This window comes from Diabrotica virgifera, chromosome 8 (genome assembly GCF_917563875.1).
Source record: "Diabrotica virgifera virgifera chromosome 8, PGI_DIABVI_V3a".
NCBI lineage: Eukaryota > Metazoa > Arthropoda > Insecta > Coleoptera > Chrysomelidae > Diabrotica > Diabrotica virgifera.
Window position 1 is genome coordinate 212260439 of NC_065450.1, and position 21778 is coordinate 212282216.

The following is a 21778-nucleotide window of genomic DNA, read 5'->3' on the forward strand; positions in this document are numbered from 1 at the left end:
AATTTGTTTAAATTGACACCAAATCAAATTTTGAGAAAAAAAGAAGAAGATTTTTTGACCTTAAATATTTTAATTTTACGTACCTACCGCAGAAGCTATATACCAATTTTCAGACAAATCGGAGATCCAAAATTTTTTTTGCTCCAAAATTGAGTGATTTGAAATGGACTCACCCATAATGATATTGACGAGGCTGCGCCTTTTAGATCATCAGCAAAAGCTAAAAAACAAGTGAAAGAAAAGTTGGAGTTTTCCTGGACCAATGGTGATTTGATAAGTCAAAAAGCAGCTTTTTCTTGTGCTAATTTTTAATATTTCTCTAACCATTCCCCAGTTGAAATTTTTGGAAACTTCTGGGATGAAACTATTATTTCCCATATTACAGGTGAGACTAGAAAGTATGCTCTTTTTAGAAACGCCCAAGATCCAAATATTTCTAGAGAAGAGGTAAAGTTACTCTTGCTATTCTAATTTTGAGTGGATACAACTACAAACCAGATAGAAAGCACTACTGGGACTCTCTACTGCATCAGTCACCCCTATTCTTTCTCGTAGCTGGCGGTTTGGGATCTTGTCTCGTAGTGAAACGCATAACATAGCCCACTCCATCGCCCTTTGAGACACATAGATCTTTTGCACTGTTCTCCTTGTCATGGTCAAAGTTTCCGCACCTTAAGTCGACACTGGCAAAACACACTGATTAAAGGTTTTTCTTTTAAGGCCTATTGGTATGTCAGACGATTTGAACATATGGTTCAGCTTGCCGAAGGCTGTCCAAGTCAGTCTTATACGACGGAGAAGCTCAACGGTTTGGATATCTTTTCCTATGCGAATCTCATGACCTAGGTATTTATAGACCCATTGTCTGTGGGGGAATCCTGCGCACTATTACCCCTTTTACGCCTTAAATATAGCAAACGTCACAAACAAAAAATACTAAACCATATGAACCAACAGATGCTCCAAAATGTACGGAAAACAACATTATTTAAATCAATATGTAAGCTCAAAGCAACTTAATAAAATCTACGAACTAAGCGTCTTAATTTTTGGTGCAGAAAAACTAAAAGAATTCTTGCGATTTTCAATAATCGGATCTCACTCAGTCCACGTGCAACATTCGACTGAAGATAATGGCGTCAACCGTTCACGAGATCATCCAAAAGGTGTAGGACTTGTTGAATTCTTAAAATCATCCACAGAATTTGAAATACAATGCAGCGCACGATTACCCGCTGCGCACCATTCCCCCACTTTCCCTTAAGAGTTAAAAAAATAAACAACTAAAGTTTCTAAAACTGGTAAAAGAACTTTGTTCAATTTCAAAAACCCCTGTAGACGCAATGGAAATAAATAAACAATAATCGCACACATTATTCGGTGTGTGTCTTGTTTATTGTGCAGGCAGGCGGTAGAAGATTTATGATAATTACAGGATAGAAAGTGTTTTTACCGCTACACGTGAGTAGTCTCGTCTTTTTACTGCTTTAAATTCATGTCACATGAATCAGTGAAATTAAATCTCTACCGGTGCAATGATTGCGACACGTCCTTTAGGATGTGCACGGTATAATAATTCGATCATTAATAATACATTAATAGATGAAGCTATCAGCTACGGGAAGTTTTAAAGTCTGTAGAATTGATTTAGCGTTTTTATATAAATAGACCGTTAAGGTAAATTACACTTTTATAAAAAAGAATCTGTGTGTACTTTGTACGCACGTAAGAAGTTATACTTCTATTATTATAGATTCCAACTAAATTAATATGTACTTTAAACAGTTTATTTATATTTTATTTAAATTTAAACTAATTTTAATACTTACTACTTTCCAAAAATTTTTATTAAAACAATACCAAAAATTAAAAAAATAAAAGAATAAAACACACACAAACACATTGAAAAATGCCACAAAGAAATGATTTCTGAACAATAATTGTTGGCAAAAATTTTAACTAAATACGCATTTTCTGAAAGAAAATTATATATAGCACACAACGTCCTATGGACGTCCATATAACGTACATTTAAAGTCCAAACGTCCATGGACCAAAACTGGACGTACTATGTACGTACATTACGCGACGTCCATTGGACGTTTGATTTCAACGTACATTGGACATCCATTTGTGGTCCATGGAGATTTTACACGAAACGCGACTATTATTATGAGTAATTATATATAGCTTCTTGTTTTAATCAAAGCAATATTATTAGTAGAATACAAGAAGCTTCTAATAAATGTAGTCACATATTTTTCATCATCGAATTAAAACACTGAACCACTAAAATTATTTTAATTAAACCTATATAATATTAGACGATGATAAAATGATCGTAAACTTTTTCAGAATAACGGAGCTACATCGCCCATCGGTAATTATAGACCTTACAATAATTAGACACTACCAATTTAAATCTTAAATGTGCCTTTTGTAACTGTTAAATTTCCCGGCTTGCAATATTGTCCCAATTCAAACTAAATGAGAATCTTCTTGACAACGTTGTCGCTCTTCACGCTATCGGTCGTAAAAGTAGTATTAGGCAGGTATTTTTAGGGGATTATCGCTGTTAATTGTTGTGGAATACTGAAGGAGGGATTTATTTATGATAATTCACAAAATGGCAAACCCGCTTGCAATATACTACAACCGTACTGACTCTAAAAATAATGTTTGGAACTAAGAATAAACCTCTTGTGCATGCTTCATAAGCCGCCATTATCTGAATTTTGTCTTAATTAAATTATTACATACAATATAATACATCCTGTCCTGTGATATCTTTGTGTTTGCTGTTTATCGTGCAAGTGCAGTCGTGCATTAATGAAGTTCTTATAATAAACTATATATAATAAAGTTATAATTAAGAGAAATAAAAAAGGTATTTTTTGTGATATTTTAAAGTATAAGTTTAAGTATTATAGGAACTATTTCCTATAAAGGCTTTTTGCTATGTATTCACAAAATTATGGACACTAGATTGCTTTCTGAAAAGTGCCCTACAAATGTACATAATACGTACATTGAATGTACATCAGATGTACATTGAATGTACATAAGGTGTACACTGAAAGCTTCAACAACGTACACTGTACATTTGTAGCGGACGTTCTATGGGCGTCCAATTTTGTGAACTCTGGACGTTCGTTGGACGTCCATCGGATGTCCATTGTACCTTAGCGGGACGTCCATTAGACGTTCCAATGTACACAGATGTACGTCCATTGGATGTCCATAAAACGTACTTGTGCTATCTGGGAAAATGTATAAAAAAAAAATAAAAACTTGCATTGGGATTCAAACCCGCGTTTATTCGGGTACTTAGGATTTGAAGTCGAGGCCTCTACTCAGTTTGCCACCTACACGTTCCTGCCATGTGCGAAGATAGGCCAACTTAACGTTTTACTATTTGGCAGTTCTGAATTTAATCAAATTAAAAATCAAAAATGAATAACCATTTTCAATTTCGTTGCAACACGAAACTACAGCCGCATCATTATTCCAGTTCAATCAGAGAGTGCAGCAAGCACCTCTACCGGTTTCGAAACTTATTCGTCTCTCATCAGGAGGCACATATGCTGCTCTCTCTGACCCAACTAGGACAAACCCCGACGTGCAGTCACGTATTGCAACGAACGAAATGGCAGGGATGCCCTAGCGGCAACTGCTATCAAAAAACTAAGTTTTCAATCTAATAGCACATAAAACAACATCCAAAAATGTCATTCTACATCCTACCAGACTGAAAACAATGGGAACCTTCTCTGGTAACACCTCCGAGGCTTCTACAATTTGCAAGCCATAACGGATGCTGAGACTAAGGAAAATGAGGGAATTTCACAGTTTATAATTCACGTCCCATCTGCTCAGCGCGGTAAAGTTCCAACGATAATGGTTCCCTTCGTACTCCTCTGGGAGTAAACATAAATCAAAAATGAATAACCATTTTCAATTTCGTTGCAACACGAAACTACAGCCGCATAATTATTCCAGTTCAATCAGAGAGTGCAGCAAGCAGCTCTACCGGTTTCGAAACTTATTAATCTCTCATCAGGAGGCACATAGTGCCTCCTGATGAGAGACACAAATTAGTTTGATTTTTGTGGAATTAAAATACAACAAAACATAGAGTAAGAAAACAAGATATTAGATGAAGATTGGTAGACATTATGTTGGTAATCAATTTATGTAAATCAAAGCATTACCTACTAGATATGTACATACATTTCCCAAATAGGTAAGTAGCTATGTATTTTTTTATTACAATACTGAAACATTTACAATAATTACGTAACTGTTGCTTTTAAAAACTATTTAAGTCACTACAACTATAAACTTGCTTTTTTCTCTGTCCTCACAACAATAAAAACTAATATACACAACAGTTGTTTACCCATAACCGACATGTTGAACAATTGTTGCCAGGTCATTGTAATTACCCAATCAGAGCCCGTATAACGTTTGAGCTACGCTCAGGATCAAGAATTTTGATGAATTCACGCACATATAAATTTACTCCCAACGTGCCTAAAAAAGTATAACTTCAAAAAAAGAATTTTTTATAATACCACGTTTTTATTATTTATAGGACACAATATAATAAGTATAATAAAAACAATTATTTTTCAAAAAGACTAAGTTTTCAATCTAATAAGACATAAAACAATGTTAAAATATTATTCTATGTACATCCCATCAGATTGAAAACAGTGGGAACCTTCTCTGGTAACAACCTCCGAGGCTTCTAAAAAATACAAGCCATACGGATGCCAAGACAATAGGAAGATGAGGGAATTTTACAATATATAATTCACATCTCATCTGCTCAGTGTGGTAAAAGCTCCAACAAGAAGGTTTCCTACGTACTCCAAATAGAGTAGGTAAATAAATTAAACATTATAAATGTATAAATATTTTCAATTTCGTTGCAACCCTCGTCAGTAGCCACATATGCTCTTCTCTCCGACTGAACCAGGACACTTCGACGTGTGCAGTCTCAGATTGCAACGAACGAAATGGCTGGGATGCCGTAGCGACATCTGGTAAGAAAAAGGCTAAGTTTTCAATCTTATAACTTTTAACACATAAAACGATATTAAAATATTATTCTACATCCCATCAGATTGAAAACAGTGGGAACCTTCTCTGGTAACAACCTCCGAGGCTTCTAAAAGTGTTTTATGTGTTAATGAAAACTTGACGTTTTTCTTAGCAGATGTCGCTTCGGCATACCAACCATGTCGGTGTATCCTGGTTCAGTCAGAGAGAAGAGCATATGTGTCGACTGACGAGGGGCCAAAACGTCCCGAAACCGGTATAGACGCTTGCTGCACTCTCTGATTGAACTAGAATATAATGAACCTGCGTTTTCGGGTTGTAACGAAATTGAAAATGTTTTATAAATTTTTAATAATTATTTTTCAAACCAAAATATCTATTTTAAAAACAAAAAGGATTTCCGGTGCCGGGAATCAAACCCGAGCCTCCTGGGTGAAATCCAGGTATCCTAGCCACTAGACTATTATTTGATTTAATATATTAGCCCGATCAAAGAACAATCTGACCCCAAAAAAATAAAGGAAGGATGAAAATTTGGGAATAGGTAGTTGAAATTGTCTATTATTATATAAGAAAAAGTTTACAATTCTACATCCCCTCCATTTTACAAAAATGGAGGGAAATATCCCCCCTCTCTAAGATGAAAAATATACATTCAAAATAAGTCCGCAATTGGATAAAATGACCAATTCTAAGCAACTCTTGTTCTTCAGAGTTTCTTTCCCTAAGTCAATACTTTTCGAGTTATTTGCAAGTGAATATGTTCATTTTCAACAGAAAAAAACATGTTTTTGGACGGTTTTTCGGAGATAACTCAAAAAGTAAGTATTTCAGCGAAAAAAATATTCTTAGCAAAAATATAGCTTATAAAAAACTGAAAAAAAGGTGTATACTTGAGGTCTGTTGACCCAGTAGAAGCAGAGTTGTAGCTAATGAAAAGTAGGTTCTTCTTCATCAAATTCCAAATCGAATATTTTAATGTGAAATAACCCAAAAATGGAGCACTTTTCGGGGGAAATTCATTTCAACTTTTTTAAAGTGTTTAAAAAAAGGTTTATTTTTATTAAAAAAAAAAAACTTGTATCATTAAAAGTAAGTGAGTTACGCTCAAAATATTGTTGGTTCCTTTTATTTTTTGGTAAAAAAATCGTGAAAATCACTCCATAATTAGCATCACAAATAAATTTTTCATTACCACTTCACAAGTTACTTTGCTTATGTATTAATTATATGATCTGTAAGTTTCATCGGTTCAAAGTTCTTATTTTTGAAAAAAGCTGTAGTTAAAATGGCTTGAACGAGTAACTAATCACGAGTTTAAGCAAATTTTGAACAGCCATAGCATAACCAATTTTTGTCTAACAAGAAAACAAAAAAGCAAAACTTACATTTTATTACTGTTTAAGATTTTTGGTATTACTAATAATTTTTAACTTAATTCCATGAACAATTCCATTTTTGTTCAAAATTAAAAAATGTTTTATTTTAAACCCAATTTTTTTCAAAAATGAGAACTTTGAACCAATGAAACTTATAGATAATATAAACAATACGTAAGTAAAGTAACTTGTGAAGCGGTAACGATTAATTTTATTTGGGAAGCTAATATAGGGGGTGATTTTCGCGATTTTTGTACCAAAAAATAAAAGGGACCAACAATATTTTGAGCGTCATATTTTTAATGTAAGAGGTTTTTTTTTTAAAACAAAAATAAACCTTTTTTAAACACTTTAAAAAGTTGTAATGAATTTTTCTCGAAAAGTGCTCGGTTTTTTGGTTATTTCACCTTGAAATATTCGAGTTGGAATTTGACTAAGAAGAACCTACTTCCCATTAGCTACAACTCTGCTTCTACTGGGTCTGCAGACCTCACGCGTACACCATTTTTTCAATTTTTTATAAGCTATATTTTTATCAAGAATATTTTTTCGCTAGAATACTTACTTTTTGAGTTATGTGCGAAAAATTGTTTAAAAACATGTTTTATTTTATCAAAAATGAACATATTCACTAAGTATTGACTTAGTGAAAAAACTCTATAGAACAATAGGTGCTTAGAATTAGTCATTTTATCCAATTCCGGACTTATTTTGAATGTATATTTTTTATCTTCGAGAGGGGGGTATTCCCCTCCATTTTTGTAAAATGGGGGGATGTAGAATTGTAAACTTTTTCTTATATAATAATAGACAATTTCAACTACGTATTCCCAAATTTTCATCCTTCATTTATTTTTTTGGAAGTTTTCGTAAAATTTTGTGTTCCCTGATCGGGCTATATTGAGATAAATATTTGACACATAAGTTAGATCTAAATGTCATTGCATTATTTAGATTTAAAATGGATTAAAATAAAAAATAAAACTCAATGCATGTATACAAAAGCTGTTAAACAAACTCCAAAATTTTACAAAAATGTAGTACATTTACCAGAGCATTATTAGTCCAATCGTTAGATATTTGACCTCCAAAAGTCATACGAACAAGTTGAATTTTGCTAAAAATATTAATTTTGGGACCCCAAAAAAGAAGTTTGCCATTCATACCCTGTTTAAAATTAGCTGAGGAATCTCCGGTCTTCGTTTGACACAAGAGTTTCTGGACACCCTGTATACGAAAAAAATATACCGACATGTGCAAATATTTACTATTTATTATCTTTTACGCAGGAATTTATAAATATAGTGATATTTGATGACCATGATGGTTGGTTTATCATATTTACAGTAATAGGGGCAATATTCCTATTGTACCTACGATCTTTTTGTTGCGTGCCAAAGCATGGCGAAATATAGGTAATATGCTAATATCTATTGAAAGATCGAGACAATCATTATTTAGATATTTTTATTCAATCTTTTTCTTCAGGTGACTGAGCCCGAACTGTTTATAGTACAGCTTTGAGAAAACAATATTTATAACAAAATTGCCTCGGGAAAAGCCTGGAAATTATTTTCATGATTGTAGGTTCACCGCTAGAGAGCGTAATTGAATATCAAAAATTAAAACATCAAAATTTTACCAAATTTGCCTAATGAAAGGGCACTGGAAATCCGATCATCGTATATTCTTCATACAATTCTGCGCATATTTGATTTCGCAAGTTTAAGTCTACCTTTGCAAATAAGAAAGGTGGGGGTGAGTGAGAATCTTCTTATGAAAAAATGCCTGTAACTCCGGTTCTGCTAAATCGAATTTTGCATACTTGGTCTTGTTGAAAACAGCTCTTCTTCGTCAATGGAATTGTCTTATTTTCGAAATAGCCTAATAAGTAATAGGCAAGCTAGGAGGCGTTATTTAATTATTTTCAGAAATCTAGTTTTCTTTGGAAAATATTAAATATAAGTATGCATTTTTAATTATATATTACAAAATGGGACCAAATTAGCAACATAATGTCGAAAACCGCATGCCGATACCTTTTTTCTATCTCGAGATATCTTAAGAAATGTGTAAATTTTAAACATAACTGTTACTGTCACCGGTAAACGCGGTTAAGGAAAAGTAGTGTGCTATGGAAAAAACAAACAAACATTTTCCAGATGTAAACGTATATAATTAATTAAACAACAATAAGACAACACTATAAAATATAACAAAGAAATAAAAGCAACTACTTACTTAGTCTTAGTGACTGCCTAAATGTTCAAATTATTGCCCATCATTTTCGATGCAAGCATTTACTCTTTCAAGAGTAGATTGAATAGCAACAGATTTAACTGTTTTAGACTTTTATTTGTGGGGACGGATTGTTTTTGCCGCTAGGCCCATTACGCGAGAAAACATGAACTAGAATCTAGAGAATACGAAACGCCATTCAAAGCATTGCGAAAGCAGAAATTGAGACTGCTGTCCAATTTACTCTTGAAAGAGTAAATGCTTGCATCGAAAATGATGGGCAACAATTTGAACCTTTAAGTCGTCACTAAGTAAGTAGTGGCTTTTATTTCTTTGTTATATTTTATTGTGTTGTTTGTCTTATTGTTGTTTTAATTAAGTATTTACTTTTACATCTGCAAACTGTTTCTTTGTTTTTTCCATAGCACACTACTTTTCCTTAACTTCGTTTACCGATGACATTGATAGTTGTTTAAAATTTACACGTTTCTTAAGATATCTCGAGATAGAAAAAGGTATCGACATACGGTTTTCGTTATGTTGCTAATTTGGTCTAATTTTGTAATACATGATTAAAAATGCATACTTGTTTTTAATATTATCCAAAGATAACTAGATTTACGAAAATAATTAAATAACGCCTACTAGCTGGCATATTACTTATTAGGCTATTTCGAAAATAATACTCTTACATTGACGAAAGAGAGCTATTTCAACAAGACCAAGTATGCAAAATTCAATTTAGCAGAACCGGACTTACAGCCATTTTTTCATATGAAGGTTCTCACCCACCCCCACCTCTCATTTTCAAAAATAGACTTAAACTTGTGAAATCAAATATGCGCAGAATTTTATGAAGACTACGATGATTGGATTTCCAGTGCTCTTTCATTAGGTAAATTTTGTAAAATTTTGATTTTTTAATTTTTTATATTAAATTACGCCCTCTAGCCGTGGATCTACAAGTATGAAAATAATTTCCAGGCTTTTTCCGAGGCACCTTTTGTTATAAATATTTTTTCTCAAAGCTGTACTATAAACGGTTCCTGAGATATGGCCGAGAGCCATACTTATTGGGACACCCGGTACATCCGTACCATTCTCTCAGGTTGCGTATCCATGATATTCTACATCTCTCTATGCTTCTCTTTGCTTGGATTTCTTCCTGCATAATCATTTGGATCAAATTGTAACCCTCTCTACGTGTAATATGCGCAACATATTCTAATTTTCGTGCTTTGATTTTATTTAAAATTTCCATTTCTTTATTCTTATTCTTATGTAATATGACCCGTATGCACGCCAATGGAGAATATAAAATTCTTAATCGTATGTCAAAAAATTCGCAATAACTACCTCTTAAAACCTACCAAATTTCATTTGGATATCTCGACCGGTTTTAGAGCAATAAATAAATCGTCATTTTGTAACAAAAATTTTTAACTTCCCATATCTCGGAAACGAAGAATTTGCGGACATATGTGTATATATAAAGCATACTGTCACTATTTGTTCATGAAGAGTTGCCCCTTAAAGTTGGTTGCACTTATTTAGAAACACCCTGTAATGATGAAGAACATGGCTAGTTGTTAAAGTACCTAACTTTTTTATTATCCAACATATCTGAATGAATAAAAAAACAAAATGTTAAGAAAACCTGAGGCTCTAGTATGGTTTTAATTTGAGTATTTTAAAAATGCTAGAATATTTCACAGGGTGTGGTTGGTGAACTTTGAGAAAAAAACACAGTTTGATTTGTACATCCGGTATACAATGACAATTTACCTATCTAGCAACAATATTATTACAGCGATATTGCTAACGAATAAAAGCTATAACATATTAAAAAATCACTTAAATCGGACAACAGGTTTAGGAAATTCGAGACATCAAATATGATCAACTTTAAGGTGATGCGTTAATTTATTAATAATAATAGTCTCTCGTTTTATACCGCTGACGCGGCTTTGGGATTATAGCAGTAAGGTAACAGTGCCAGTGCTTCAACCGCCTATTATTACCCCTGGTTTTACCCAAGGTACTCAATTTATTCAGGTTGAGTCGATCTGGGGACTATACGGTGTGAGCTCGTATGTACGTAGAGGGGATATTTACAAATTCGCGAGCGCCAGTAGTGACAAGTCTGTAAACTTTTACCGGAAATTTGACATAAATGTCAAAGTGATTAATTTAAAATTAAAATTAAAAACATGAATTATAAAAAATATTAGTTGGTCAAAGCTGTGGTATATATTTTTACCTTAAATATACTTACGTTTTAAATACTGAATTTAAGTTTTTTTAATGTTACGTAATATGTAATTATAAATGAATCTATTAATCTTATCGCCATCTACACGATAATTGTGAAAGTATCCGAAGTAAGAAATTCATATTTTATCAATAGAACGTCAAAATGATTACCAAAATCTTAAAAAAATCTATTACAATTTAATTGCTTTTTTGCATTGTAAATATTAAGCGATAACAATTAAATAATAAATTTAAAAATTACCGCTGAAAGTTGAATTAGTAGTCCGCTAGAAGCGACACCAGCGAAGCTCAGAGCGTATAGACATTTTAAAAATGTCTAGTTGTTCTTGCCGGCGGCTAGGATTTGAACCCCGGCCTACCAGCACGCGAGCCAAACATACTACAGCCTGATGGCGCCATTTATTTAGTTTAAAATCAAAGATTTGACAAGGCTTTTGCCGAAGACCTACATGAAAGCAACATATATCATACATCACAAAAGATAGAGACGTATATTCTGTTTGAGTTGTATTTTCAGTCCTCTCAGTCATTCTTCTTCTTCTTCCTTCTTGTATGTAGGCTTTAAAGCCTGTTTCTTCTTCAATATTAGCCTCCTAAATTGTTTAAATTATCGCACCATCTTTGTCTTGGCCTGCCAATACTTCTTCGTCCATTTGGTGACTTATCTCGTGCTATTCGTACTATCCTATGCTCTGCCATTCTACTAATGTGTTCGTTCCACTACTGTTTCCGTTTTGTCACCCATCCATTTATATCTTCTACATTGGATGGTCTTCTTATGTTTTCGCTTCTCTCCCCATCCAACAGACTTTTCCCTGATATTCGTCGAAGTATTTTCGTGTCTGTTGTTTTTAGTAAGTGTGTGTCAATCATAATATGCATAAAGATGAAAAAAATTATAATTTGCGAAAAACTAAAATATGCGAAACCGTATTTGCCATGAAGATATTCTGTTAGTATTCTTTGTCTTCCCTTACCGCGTTGTGCATGGTCTTTCTGCTGTGTCACTGACAATCGTCGAATTTGAAATGAAAATGAACTTTAGCATGTTCTGTTTTGTCTGATCTTCCCTTTCATCCTCATTTTTTAGGTTCATAACTGCATCTGCTATTTAATTTTCAGTCATGATGTTATATCCAGCATCACCTTCATCTACTTCTAGCCTTTCCAAAGTTTTGCAAGGTACATACGCTGCCTTCTTATATATTCTGCATTATCTTCATCATGCAATACAACTATTACTTCATCTAAAAACTTTCTGCGATATATTCGTTTGGTTGCCAAAATTGTTCTCTGATTTGAATAGGCGATGTTGTATTTTTTGACAAAAACATACAACTAAAGTTGCCAACTTCTGAACGTAGAATATTTTCAGAGGGTTGAGCAGGATCGTTGTCTAATCTAGAATCAATAAACATTAACCTCTTTAGACTGTGTTTCTAGTTTCTTGTCTTGAAATTTCAGACAAGGATGAAGAAAGATAAGACCGTCCGCACACGGGTCGACGCTCGAAATGGTCGACTCGATTCCAGTCGCGTAGGTCTCTTCCCAACACTCAAGCTCCTTCGTTGTGTTGTTGAGCTCCGCAGACGGAGCATTTAGTGGTCGTCAAGGATTGCAAATCTCCTCGTCTTGTACGACTCTCGTCCCTTGCGATCGGTAGCGTACGAGAAAGTTCAAGTGAGACGCACGTTTGCAGTCATGGAGGTAAGTTTATTTTATTTGTTTCCTTCGTTTTTTGTTGATTTTCGCGCTATATTAAATTTTAGATTTTTTTAAGATCGGTGAATGTTATGTTTGTTGGATATAGTGCTAGTAGCTTTGTGGAAATATATTGTGTGTAATATAAAATGCTGAAAACATTGAACTTCTGTTTCTAGGTGTAGAGAAAACATCAGAGTGAGTGAAGCAAAAGGTCAGTCAATTTATGTGAAAGATATTTTTATGTTCGGAAACTGAAATTTTGAGTAAAAGCATATGAATTAAGATTTCAATATTTCAAAAAGTAAATAGGAAGTATAGGTAATTTGCGAATACCTAAATTTGTTTGTTTAGCTTGTTTTATCAAAGTCTTCGGGAACAAACCGATAAATTGTTTTTTTTTAACTAGAATAAATTTAAGTGGTAAAAATTTCATTCGGACAGCTGTGTCCACAGATTTTAAATTTGATCGATTTTTAGAGTATTGATTTTGATAATAAAATTCTGTATGCTTATTTTATATTTCTATTTAATTCCTTTTCCTAATATTTTTTTCCCGATTAGAACCAACTAAGAGATACTGAAACCACGAGAGAAGATAAGTATAACATAAGATAATTTAGATATTTTTTTGTATTATAAAAAGGCACCCTGAGATTTTTTATTAATTTTTTTGTATGATCTGCGACAATTGGATAAGTAATTAAATAATTAATTGGAGTAATCAAATAAAGATAAATTGATATTAAAGTAATAAAAAGTAGATCATAACAATACATATATCAAAATATGCATAAAGATGAAAAATATTCTTGTTAGCGAAAAATTAAAATGTGTGAATCGGTATTTCCCATCACCCTGTACAATAATAAAATCCACCTCGAAACCTAGATATAATGAGTGTTCTTCATATGACGCGACTCGCCATCACCCATCGCACATGACCATCATCCGTCGATGATGGGCATGAGGATGAGGATATTCTGTTAGTATTCTTTGTCTTCCGTTACCGCTTCGTGGTCTTTCAGCCTTGTCTCTGACAATCGTCGAATTTGAAGTGAGAATGAACTTTTACATAGTCGCGCTTTTTTGCGGTTTCAGTTGGGTGGTCTGCGGTGGCTCTTTACCCCGAGAAGTAAGTCATTATTGTGTCTCTTATTTAATTTATATACACCCAGCTAAAAACGAATTATTATAGGTATAGAAATGTTAATTCCCTAACATTTTTTTGTTGCAATGAACAAACGTTTCGAAAATTATCATCTTCAATACAATAGTTTATGTATTTGTTTAACTTCTCATTTATTTACAATCTGTATAGACCGGGTTATATCGTCGCCCCCGCTAGCGAAATTATTCCGATTCGATTTTTTTACACAAACTTACTCCAAAAGAGGTTCTTATAATACACGAGCGGCACACCCTCAAAAAAGCGCTTAGTTTTCGAGATACTGACCACTCACCAGGGAGGGGTAAATGGCTAATTTTATTTATACTTTATATTTTCGAGGGTGCTGAAAACGAAAATGAGGTTTCTTTTGAATTTCGTGTGGGAAACATTGTCAAAATCGCAATTTTACCCAAAAAATAAAAAAAATAAAATCACGTTTTTTTGAGTTTACCTTGCTACAACTCTGTTCTATTTTAACATTTTTTTCTAAAATTTTTGCAATATATAGCTCTAACATTTCTGAGGACAACGATACCTGTTTCAAGCTTTTATTCTTATTCTGATAAAGCTAATGGGTTTTTCAAAGGAAAAGGTGCGGATTTGTGCATTGCAAAGTTTAATCACAAAAGTTGTGTGACGAAGTTTAAAATTTAGCTTCTTAATCACGTTTATGTTAAAATAGAGAGTACAAAGAAGTTTTCTGGTAAGTTTAAGATCAAAATGTTTTATGGAAAAAAAAATAGTGCAACTTTTAATGTCGACATTAGAAATCCCCAATATACCGCTTATTTTTCGAGATACTGACAATGGGTGGTGAATGGCTAATTTTGGCCTTAGGTTATGTTTTTGATTCTGATTAAAACGAAAATAAAATTTATTTTAAATTTTATGTGGAGGAATGTTGTCAAAATTGCAATTGTACCCTAAAAATAAAAAAAAAATGAAATCACGTTTTTTTGCGTTTAGCTCGCTACAACTCTGGTCCGTTTTAATATTTTTTTCTAAAGTTTGTACACTATATATCGCTCGCTTTTTCGAAGACAATGGTTTCTGATTTAAGCTCTTTGGCTTATCCTAGTAAAAGTTATGAATCTTTTAAAGTACAAGGTACAGATTCGTGAATTGCAAAGTTTAATCGCAAAATTTGACTGACAAAATTTGAAATATAGATCTTAAATTAAACTATTTTTAAAACATAAGTACAAAGAAGTTTTCTGGAAACTTTTGAATCAAAATGTTTTATAGAAAACAAATAGTGCAACTTTTAACATCGACGTTATAAGTCCCCAAAATAACGCTAATTTTTCGAGATACTGATCATTGTTGATTTTACTTTATGTTTTTGATGGTGCTGAAAACGAAAATCAAGTATATTTTGAATTTGAGGTGGGAGAACATTGTCAAAATCGCAATTTTGCCCTAAAAATAAAAAAAAAATAAACCACGTTTTCCTTAAAATTAAAAGTTGCACCATATTTTTTCTATAACACATCTAGATCTAAAGCTCCACATAAAACTTTTTTGAACTCTATAGTTTAACATAAACGTAATCAAATATATAAATTTTAAATTTTGTCACTTAATTTTTGCGGTTTGTAATTCACGAATCTGCACCTCTGTTTCATCTCACCTTAAAAATTCATAACTTTTATATAGAAAAAGCTAAAAGACTACAGTTGCTTTCATAATCTTCACAAAGGTCAGAAATATATACTGTAGAAATTTCAGACAAAAATATTAAAATAGATCAGAGTTGCAGCGAGTTAAACGTAAAAATTCGTGACTTCATTTTTTTTTTTTCATTTTTAGGTTAAAATTGCGATATTGACAATGTTTCCTCACATAAAATTCAAAATAAACCTCTTTTTCATTGTCAGCACCATGCAAAACATAAAATAAGACCAAAATTAGCCATTTACCGTCAATGGTCAGTATCTCGAAAAATAAAGGTTGTTTTGGGGATGTATAACGTCTATATTAAAAGTTGAGCCATATCTTGTCTATAAAACATTTGTAACTAAAACTTTCCAGAAAACTTCTTTGTACTCTAGGTTTTAACATAAACGTGATTAATAAGATAAATTTCAAATTTTGCCACTCAACTTTTGTGATTAATCTTTGCAATTTACGAATCTGAACCTTTTATTTTAAAAATTCATAACTTTTACCAGAATAATACAAAAAGCTTAAGATAAATACAAAAGTGAGCAACATATAGTGTACAAACCTTAGAAAAAAATATTAAAATGAACCAGAGTTATAGCGAGTAAAACGCAAAAAAACGTGATTTCACTTTTTTTATTTTTTGGTTCCAATTGCGATTTCGACAGTGTCTCCCCACCTAAAATTTAAAATAAATTTCATTTTCGTTTTCAGCACCGTCAAAACCATAATCTTACACCAAAATTAGCCATTCACCGCCCATGGTCAGTATCTCGAAAAATAACCGTTATATTGGGGATTTCTAATGCCGATAATAAAAGTTGCACTATTTTTTTTCTATAAAACATTTTGATCTAAAATTCTCCTTAAAACTTCTTTGTACTCTCTATTTTAACATAAACCTGATTCAAAGGATAAATTTTAAATTTCGTCACACAACTTTTGCGATTAAACTTTGCAATGCACAAATTCGTACCTTTCCTTTGAAGAATTCACAACCTTTATCAGAAAAATAATTAAACCTTGTAACAGGTATCGTTGTCTTCAAAAATGTTAGAGCTATATACTGTAAAAATTAAAAAAAAAAAAAATTAAAATGGAACAGAGTTGTAGCGAGGTAAACGCAAAAAAACGTGATTTTTATTTTTTATTTTTAAGGTTAAATTGCGATTTTGACAATGTTCCCCCACATCAAATTCGAAATAAATCTGATTTTCATTTTCAGCACCGTCAAAAACATACAGTATGTCTAAAATTGGCCATTCACCTCTCCGTGGTCAGTACCTGGTCATATTGGGGGTGCCTGCCGCTCGCCTATAACATATCCACAGGGTGCCGGACGGTGCCGTGGTAAAAAAATTGTTTAAACAATTTTTTTAAACAAATTCACAAAAATTATTTTTTCATTTCGAACAATTTTTTTTAGACAATTTGGGTCATTCTGAGCAAAAAAGGTTTCTCTTTTTTTCTAAAATTGATTTTTGTTGAGTTATATGCGATTAAAAATTTGAAAAATGCGAAAATAGCCATTTTAAAGGCTTAATAACTCGATTAAAAATTATTATTATGAAATTCAAAAAGTGACCAAATCAAGTTTCAAACCCCTTCTTCAAGGTACTGAAGAGATTTTTGTCATTATTTTATTACAAAGCTGTTATTTTTAATTATTAACAATTAGCGCTATAGTCCAGGATGTATCGTCGCTCCCGTTAGTGAAATTATTCCGATTCGATTTTTTTGCACAAACTTACTCAAAAAGAGGTCCTTATAATATATCCACAAGGTGCCGGGCGGTGCCGTGGTCGAAAAATTGTTTAAACAATTTTTTTAAACAAATTCACAAAAATAATTTTTCACTCCAAACAATATTTCTTTTAATAGATTTTAGGGTCGTTTTAAATAGGGTCATTTTGAGCAAAAAAGCTCTCTTGTCATTTTTCTCTATAATTGATTGTTGTCGAGTTATACGCGATTTAAAATTTGAAAAATGCTGAAAGATGGCGGTAGTGTCATTATTCCTTCGGCGGTAAAATTAATACTTTTATGCGGGAACAATGACACTTTTCAGTTATGCTCTGACATTCGACGTGAACTTATTATTATTTATCACAAAAACCGTTGTATTTTGAGAAGTGCCCTAGGTATTTTTCGTTAATTTGAAAAAAGTGACTAATATTCTAAAAGAAAATTGACATAGCTCAAAATTTTGATCTTTTTTTTCTTTGTTAAACCAGATACCATAATTTTCTGGTTTTACATCTTCCAAAATTAGAAACATTGACTCATATAGGTATTCTTCGTATTTAATTTATAAATTTATTAAATTATAACGTTTAAAACTTACAGTTAAATTAAGATCTAAAATATCTATTTTTGTCTCCCTTGAAAAAAGTTGTTTTTTGACTTGGGACCCTTTTCTTTCGGATGAGCAAAATGTCTTCTTAGGCGCTTAAAATTAATGAACATGTAATGAACGTGAGTGAAGATTTATTTCGAAGTTATTTAGAAATGTAACTTTTTTCATGTCTTCATTCCTTAAGTCTTTTTACCAATGCCTATGCCGGCAACGCAAAATTCATTTCCTCAAGGTCACAGCTGTCTCTGATTTCTTTTAATGTCAACCACATCTTTCATTATCGCTAGTGTTATGAAAATGACGACAAAAAGTTGTTTTATAATAGCATTTGCCGACGACTTCTGCGACATGCCTGACTTCTACTAATGTAAGTCGAACAAATTGTTCAAGTAGTAAAAAAGCGTTAACACGCGACTTTGCGATTGACATACAGGGCGATGACTTGGCGCTTAGCCATGAAGATGATGTCAAGCAAAAAGTGGAGTTCCTCGAAATTAATAATTGGAATTGTAATAGATTTGACTGTAAGAGTAATGGTATGAACATACCGCATTTGGTACCAACAAATTGCTATTGTCTCAGATGATATTAGAAAATCGATCGTGTCGTATTACTCGTATTGGATGAAAAGCAATAACATATAGTCCGTCCGCTATAACTTTTCCCATGCGGTACGACTCATTTTCAATCAAATTAAGTCAAAACAGATACGCCGATGTGTGTAGTATATGTCCATATAGTAACTGGAGAAACCTTAGCACAAAATACGAAGATTTAACATAAAATACTTAAATAAAATGTGGTTCCATACTGAGTAAACTATGTTTGCTCAGCATTTTAAAAGTATACGACGTATCATTTTCATAATTAGCAGAAAGTGCGACTACTAGACACCCTACTAAATAATGATAAACAAACGTTTCTAGGTACTACCAGAGGCGTACGACAGGGGATGGTGAATGGTTGACCCTTCTCAAATTCTACACCAGTGGAGGAATTACTATTTTAGTGCCATTTTTAGATTCTCCAATACTTTCTACTTAAATAATATACTCTTCATTGGTAACGATAAAGTCATTATTTTCGAGATATTTGAAGTTAAATATGAAACGGCACAGTTATTTTGATTAATTTATGATATGATTCATAATGATTAAAATTTAAAAATTATTTGTACCCAGTACTTTAAAACTATTTGGCGTCAAGGGCGGATCCCCATGGCCCCCTCATGTATAAAACCCTACATGTATAAAACAGGAGATTAAAATATGATTTCTAGACTAGAATTGAAAAAAGGAAGTAACGGAAGCTTCAAGAATGACTTGGGTTTTTTATAAATTAAAATGTTGATAATTTTACAAAATGCCAATTGTTAGAATGACTTTGACAGCCATCAAAATCGTACAAATTTCCATATTTTATACACTTAAAGAATAAAAAAGAAATGAAGCGTTACTTGGGTCACTAGCACTTAGAACAAAGGAGTTGGTTGGCATTTTCTCACTTCTTCTTAAAGTTCCATCTCCTATCGGAGGTTTGATATCATAATGGCTATGGTCACTTTGTTGGCTGCTGCTCTAAATAGTTGTAATGAACTACAGTTAAACCATTCTCTAAGGTTCCTCAGCCAGGAGATGCGTCTTCTTCCTTGGATCCCTCCTTGCATAATAATTCTCAGCTAATATTTTCTCACAGTCAAAAGGAATTGTTTTACAAGTATTGCGTTTTATTTTTCTAATAAAAAATAAGGTCACAATTAGGGGATGATATACCAGAGCCTTGGCACGAAACCTTTAACATCTTTCGCCAAACTCATGAGCAAAGACGGAGCCATATAAACCCATGAAAAAACATCATACCACAAGGAGTGCGTTCAGGTTGAGCTGGATTTTCTACAAAGTTATCGCAAACCTCCAAAGACAGTCATTAACAGATATACTCTCAGAGGTCTAAACAGATACAAAAAAATAAAGAAAGACTACGACCAATAGTAGGGTCTTTAGTGTTCTTAGGTCGACAAAATATTCCTCTAAGAGACCATCGTGATGATGGCCTTCTGCTTCTGGACGAAGATGCTGGACCTAGCAATGAGGGGAATTGTTAAGATTTAAAATCGCATCAGGAGATAAGACTCTTAAATAAGACCTATCCACAGCATCTTCCTGAGCAACATACATTAGTAGCAGCAGTCAAAATCAATGAATTACATGTTGTGGTGAAGAAATAATTAAACAAATAATATTTGACGAAACGACCGACGTATCCTACGTGGAACAGCTTTCTATAAATTTGAGATACATACACCATAACAACAATCGTGAAGACTGTGTCAAATTCATTGACGCTTATGAAAACCTAAAAATAATCAGTGAAAATCAAGAAAGAGGGAAAGAACAAGGCCTGACAGGAGCAGCATTGGGAAAAATAGTATTAAACTTGTTGAAAGAACTGCACTTAAATCCGAAGAAATGTGTAGGAATCGAGACCATGGCAGGAATGGTGAGTTTTAAGGCACTTTCACACACAGTAAAAGTGTGTGAAAAATTCCTTAAAACTCACCATTGTAACCCTAATTTTTAAAAATTACCCTCCGTACCTCCGGTACTCCATCCCAAAAAAAGTTTATGGCCCCTCCCGAAAATCGGTCCTGGATCCGCCCTTGTTTGGCGTATCCTTATCATACTTGGCAGAAAGTGTAGGTACTGTACACCCTACTAAATTAAGGTAAATAAACGTTTCTAACTACTACCAGAGGCGTACGACAGGGGATAGTGGCTGGTTAACCCTTCCCAAATTCTACACACCACTGACAAAATTGCTATTTTAGTGTAATTTTTTTATTTTGCAATACTTTTTATGTAAATAATAAACCCTCCATTCGTAACGATAAAATGATTAATTTTCGAGATATTTGAAATTAAAAATGAAGCGACACAATACATTAATCAAAATAACCGTGTCGTTTCATTTTAAACTTCAAAGATCTCGAAAAGTAATGACTTTATCGTTGCGAATGAAGAGTATATTATTTTCATAGAAAGTATTGGGGAATCCAAAAATTGAACTAAAATAGCAATTTCGCCAGTGGCGTAGAATTTGGAAAGGGTCAACCATTCACTTTCCCCCGTCGTACGCCTCTGGTAACAGCCAGAAACGTTTGTTTAACATAATTTAGTAGTTTGTACCGTACCTATACTTCCTGCCAAGTATGAAAAGGATACGTCGAATAGTTTTAAAATTCTGAGCAAAAATAGTGTTTAACTTTTTAGATAAAACACCCTGTAACTCAGTAAGGAATCACATTTTATTTAAGTGTTTTAGGTTAAATCTTCGTATTTTGTGCTAAGGTTTCTCCAGTTACTATATGGACAATTATTAATGAAACACCCTGTATAGTATACAGTATAAAAAACGTATATACACATCGACGTTCGTTTTAATTTATGTTTTGACTTAATTTTATTGAAAATGAATCGTACCGCATGGGAAAAGTTATAGCGGACGGACTATATATCGTATACATTACAACAATTATAAAAATTCAAATGTTTCGATTACTTCATCAAGTCATAGTCCATTTACTCACGGGTGTTGCTCCAAATTTTAAAGAAGCGCTGGGATTGACATGAAACTTGGCAAATACATAGCTATCATGTCAAAAAAAGTGATATTGTGTCGATGTGTGCTTTTGCCCTGGGGGTGAATACCACCCCTTCTCGAAGGTGCAGAAACATATGTTCAAAATAGTCCGGAAGTCGATAAACTGACTAATTCTAAGTAACTTTTGTTCTGTAGAGTATTTTCACTTAGTCAATACTTTTCGAGTTATTTGCGAGTGAAACATGAGAACAATGGTGTACGTATGAACGTATGAAAAATGTAGACTCAGTAGAAGCAGAGTTGTAGCTAATGAAAAGTACCTAGGTTCTTATT

General features: G+C 32.9%; 1 protein-coding gene across 1 annotated transcript in view; it reads left to right on the top strand.

The window, feature by feature from the left end:
* Positions 1–13582: 13582 nt before the first annotated feature.
* LOC114331779 (trypsin-1-like) overlaps positions 13583–21778 on the top strand; it is an 81476-nt gene continuing 73280 nt past the window's right edge. The window contains exon 1 of the mRNA XM_028281431.2: positions 13583–13791. Within this exon, the coding sequence (XP_028137232.1) occupies positions 13720–13791 (72 nt within the window). The 5' untranslated portion in view covers positions 13583–13719. The remainder of the gene's footprint in view (positions 13792–21778) is intronic.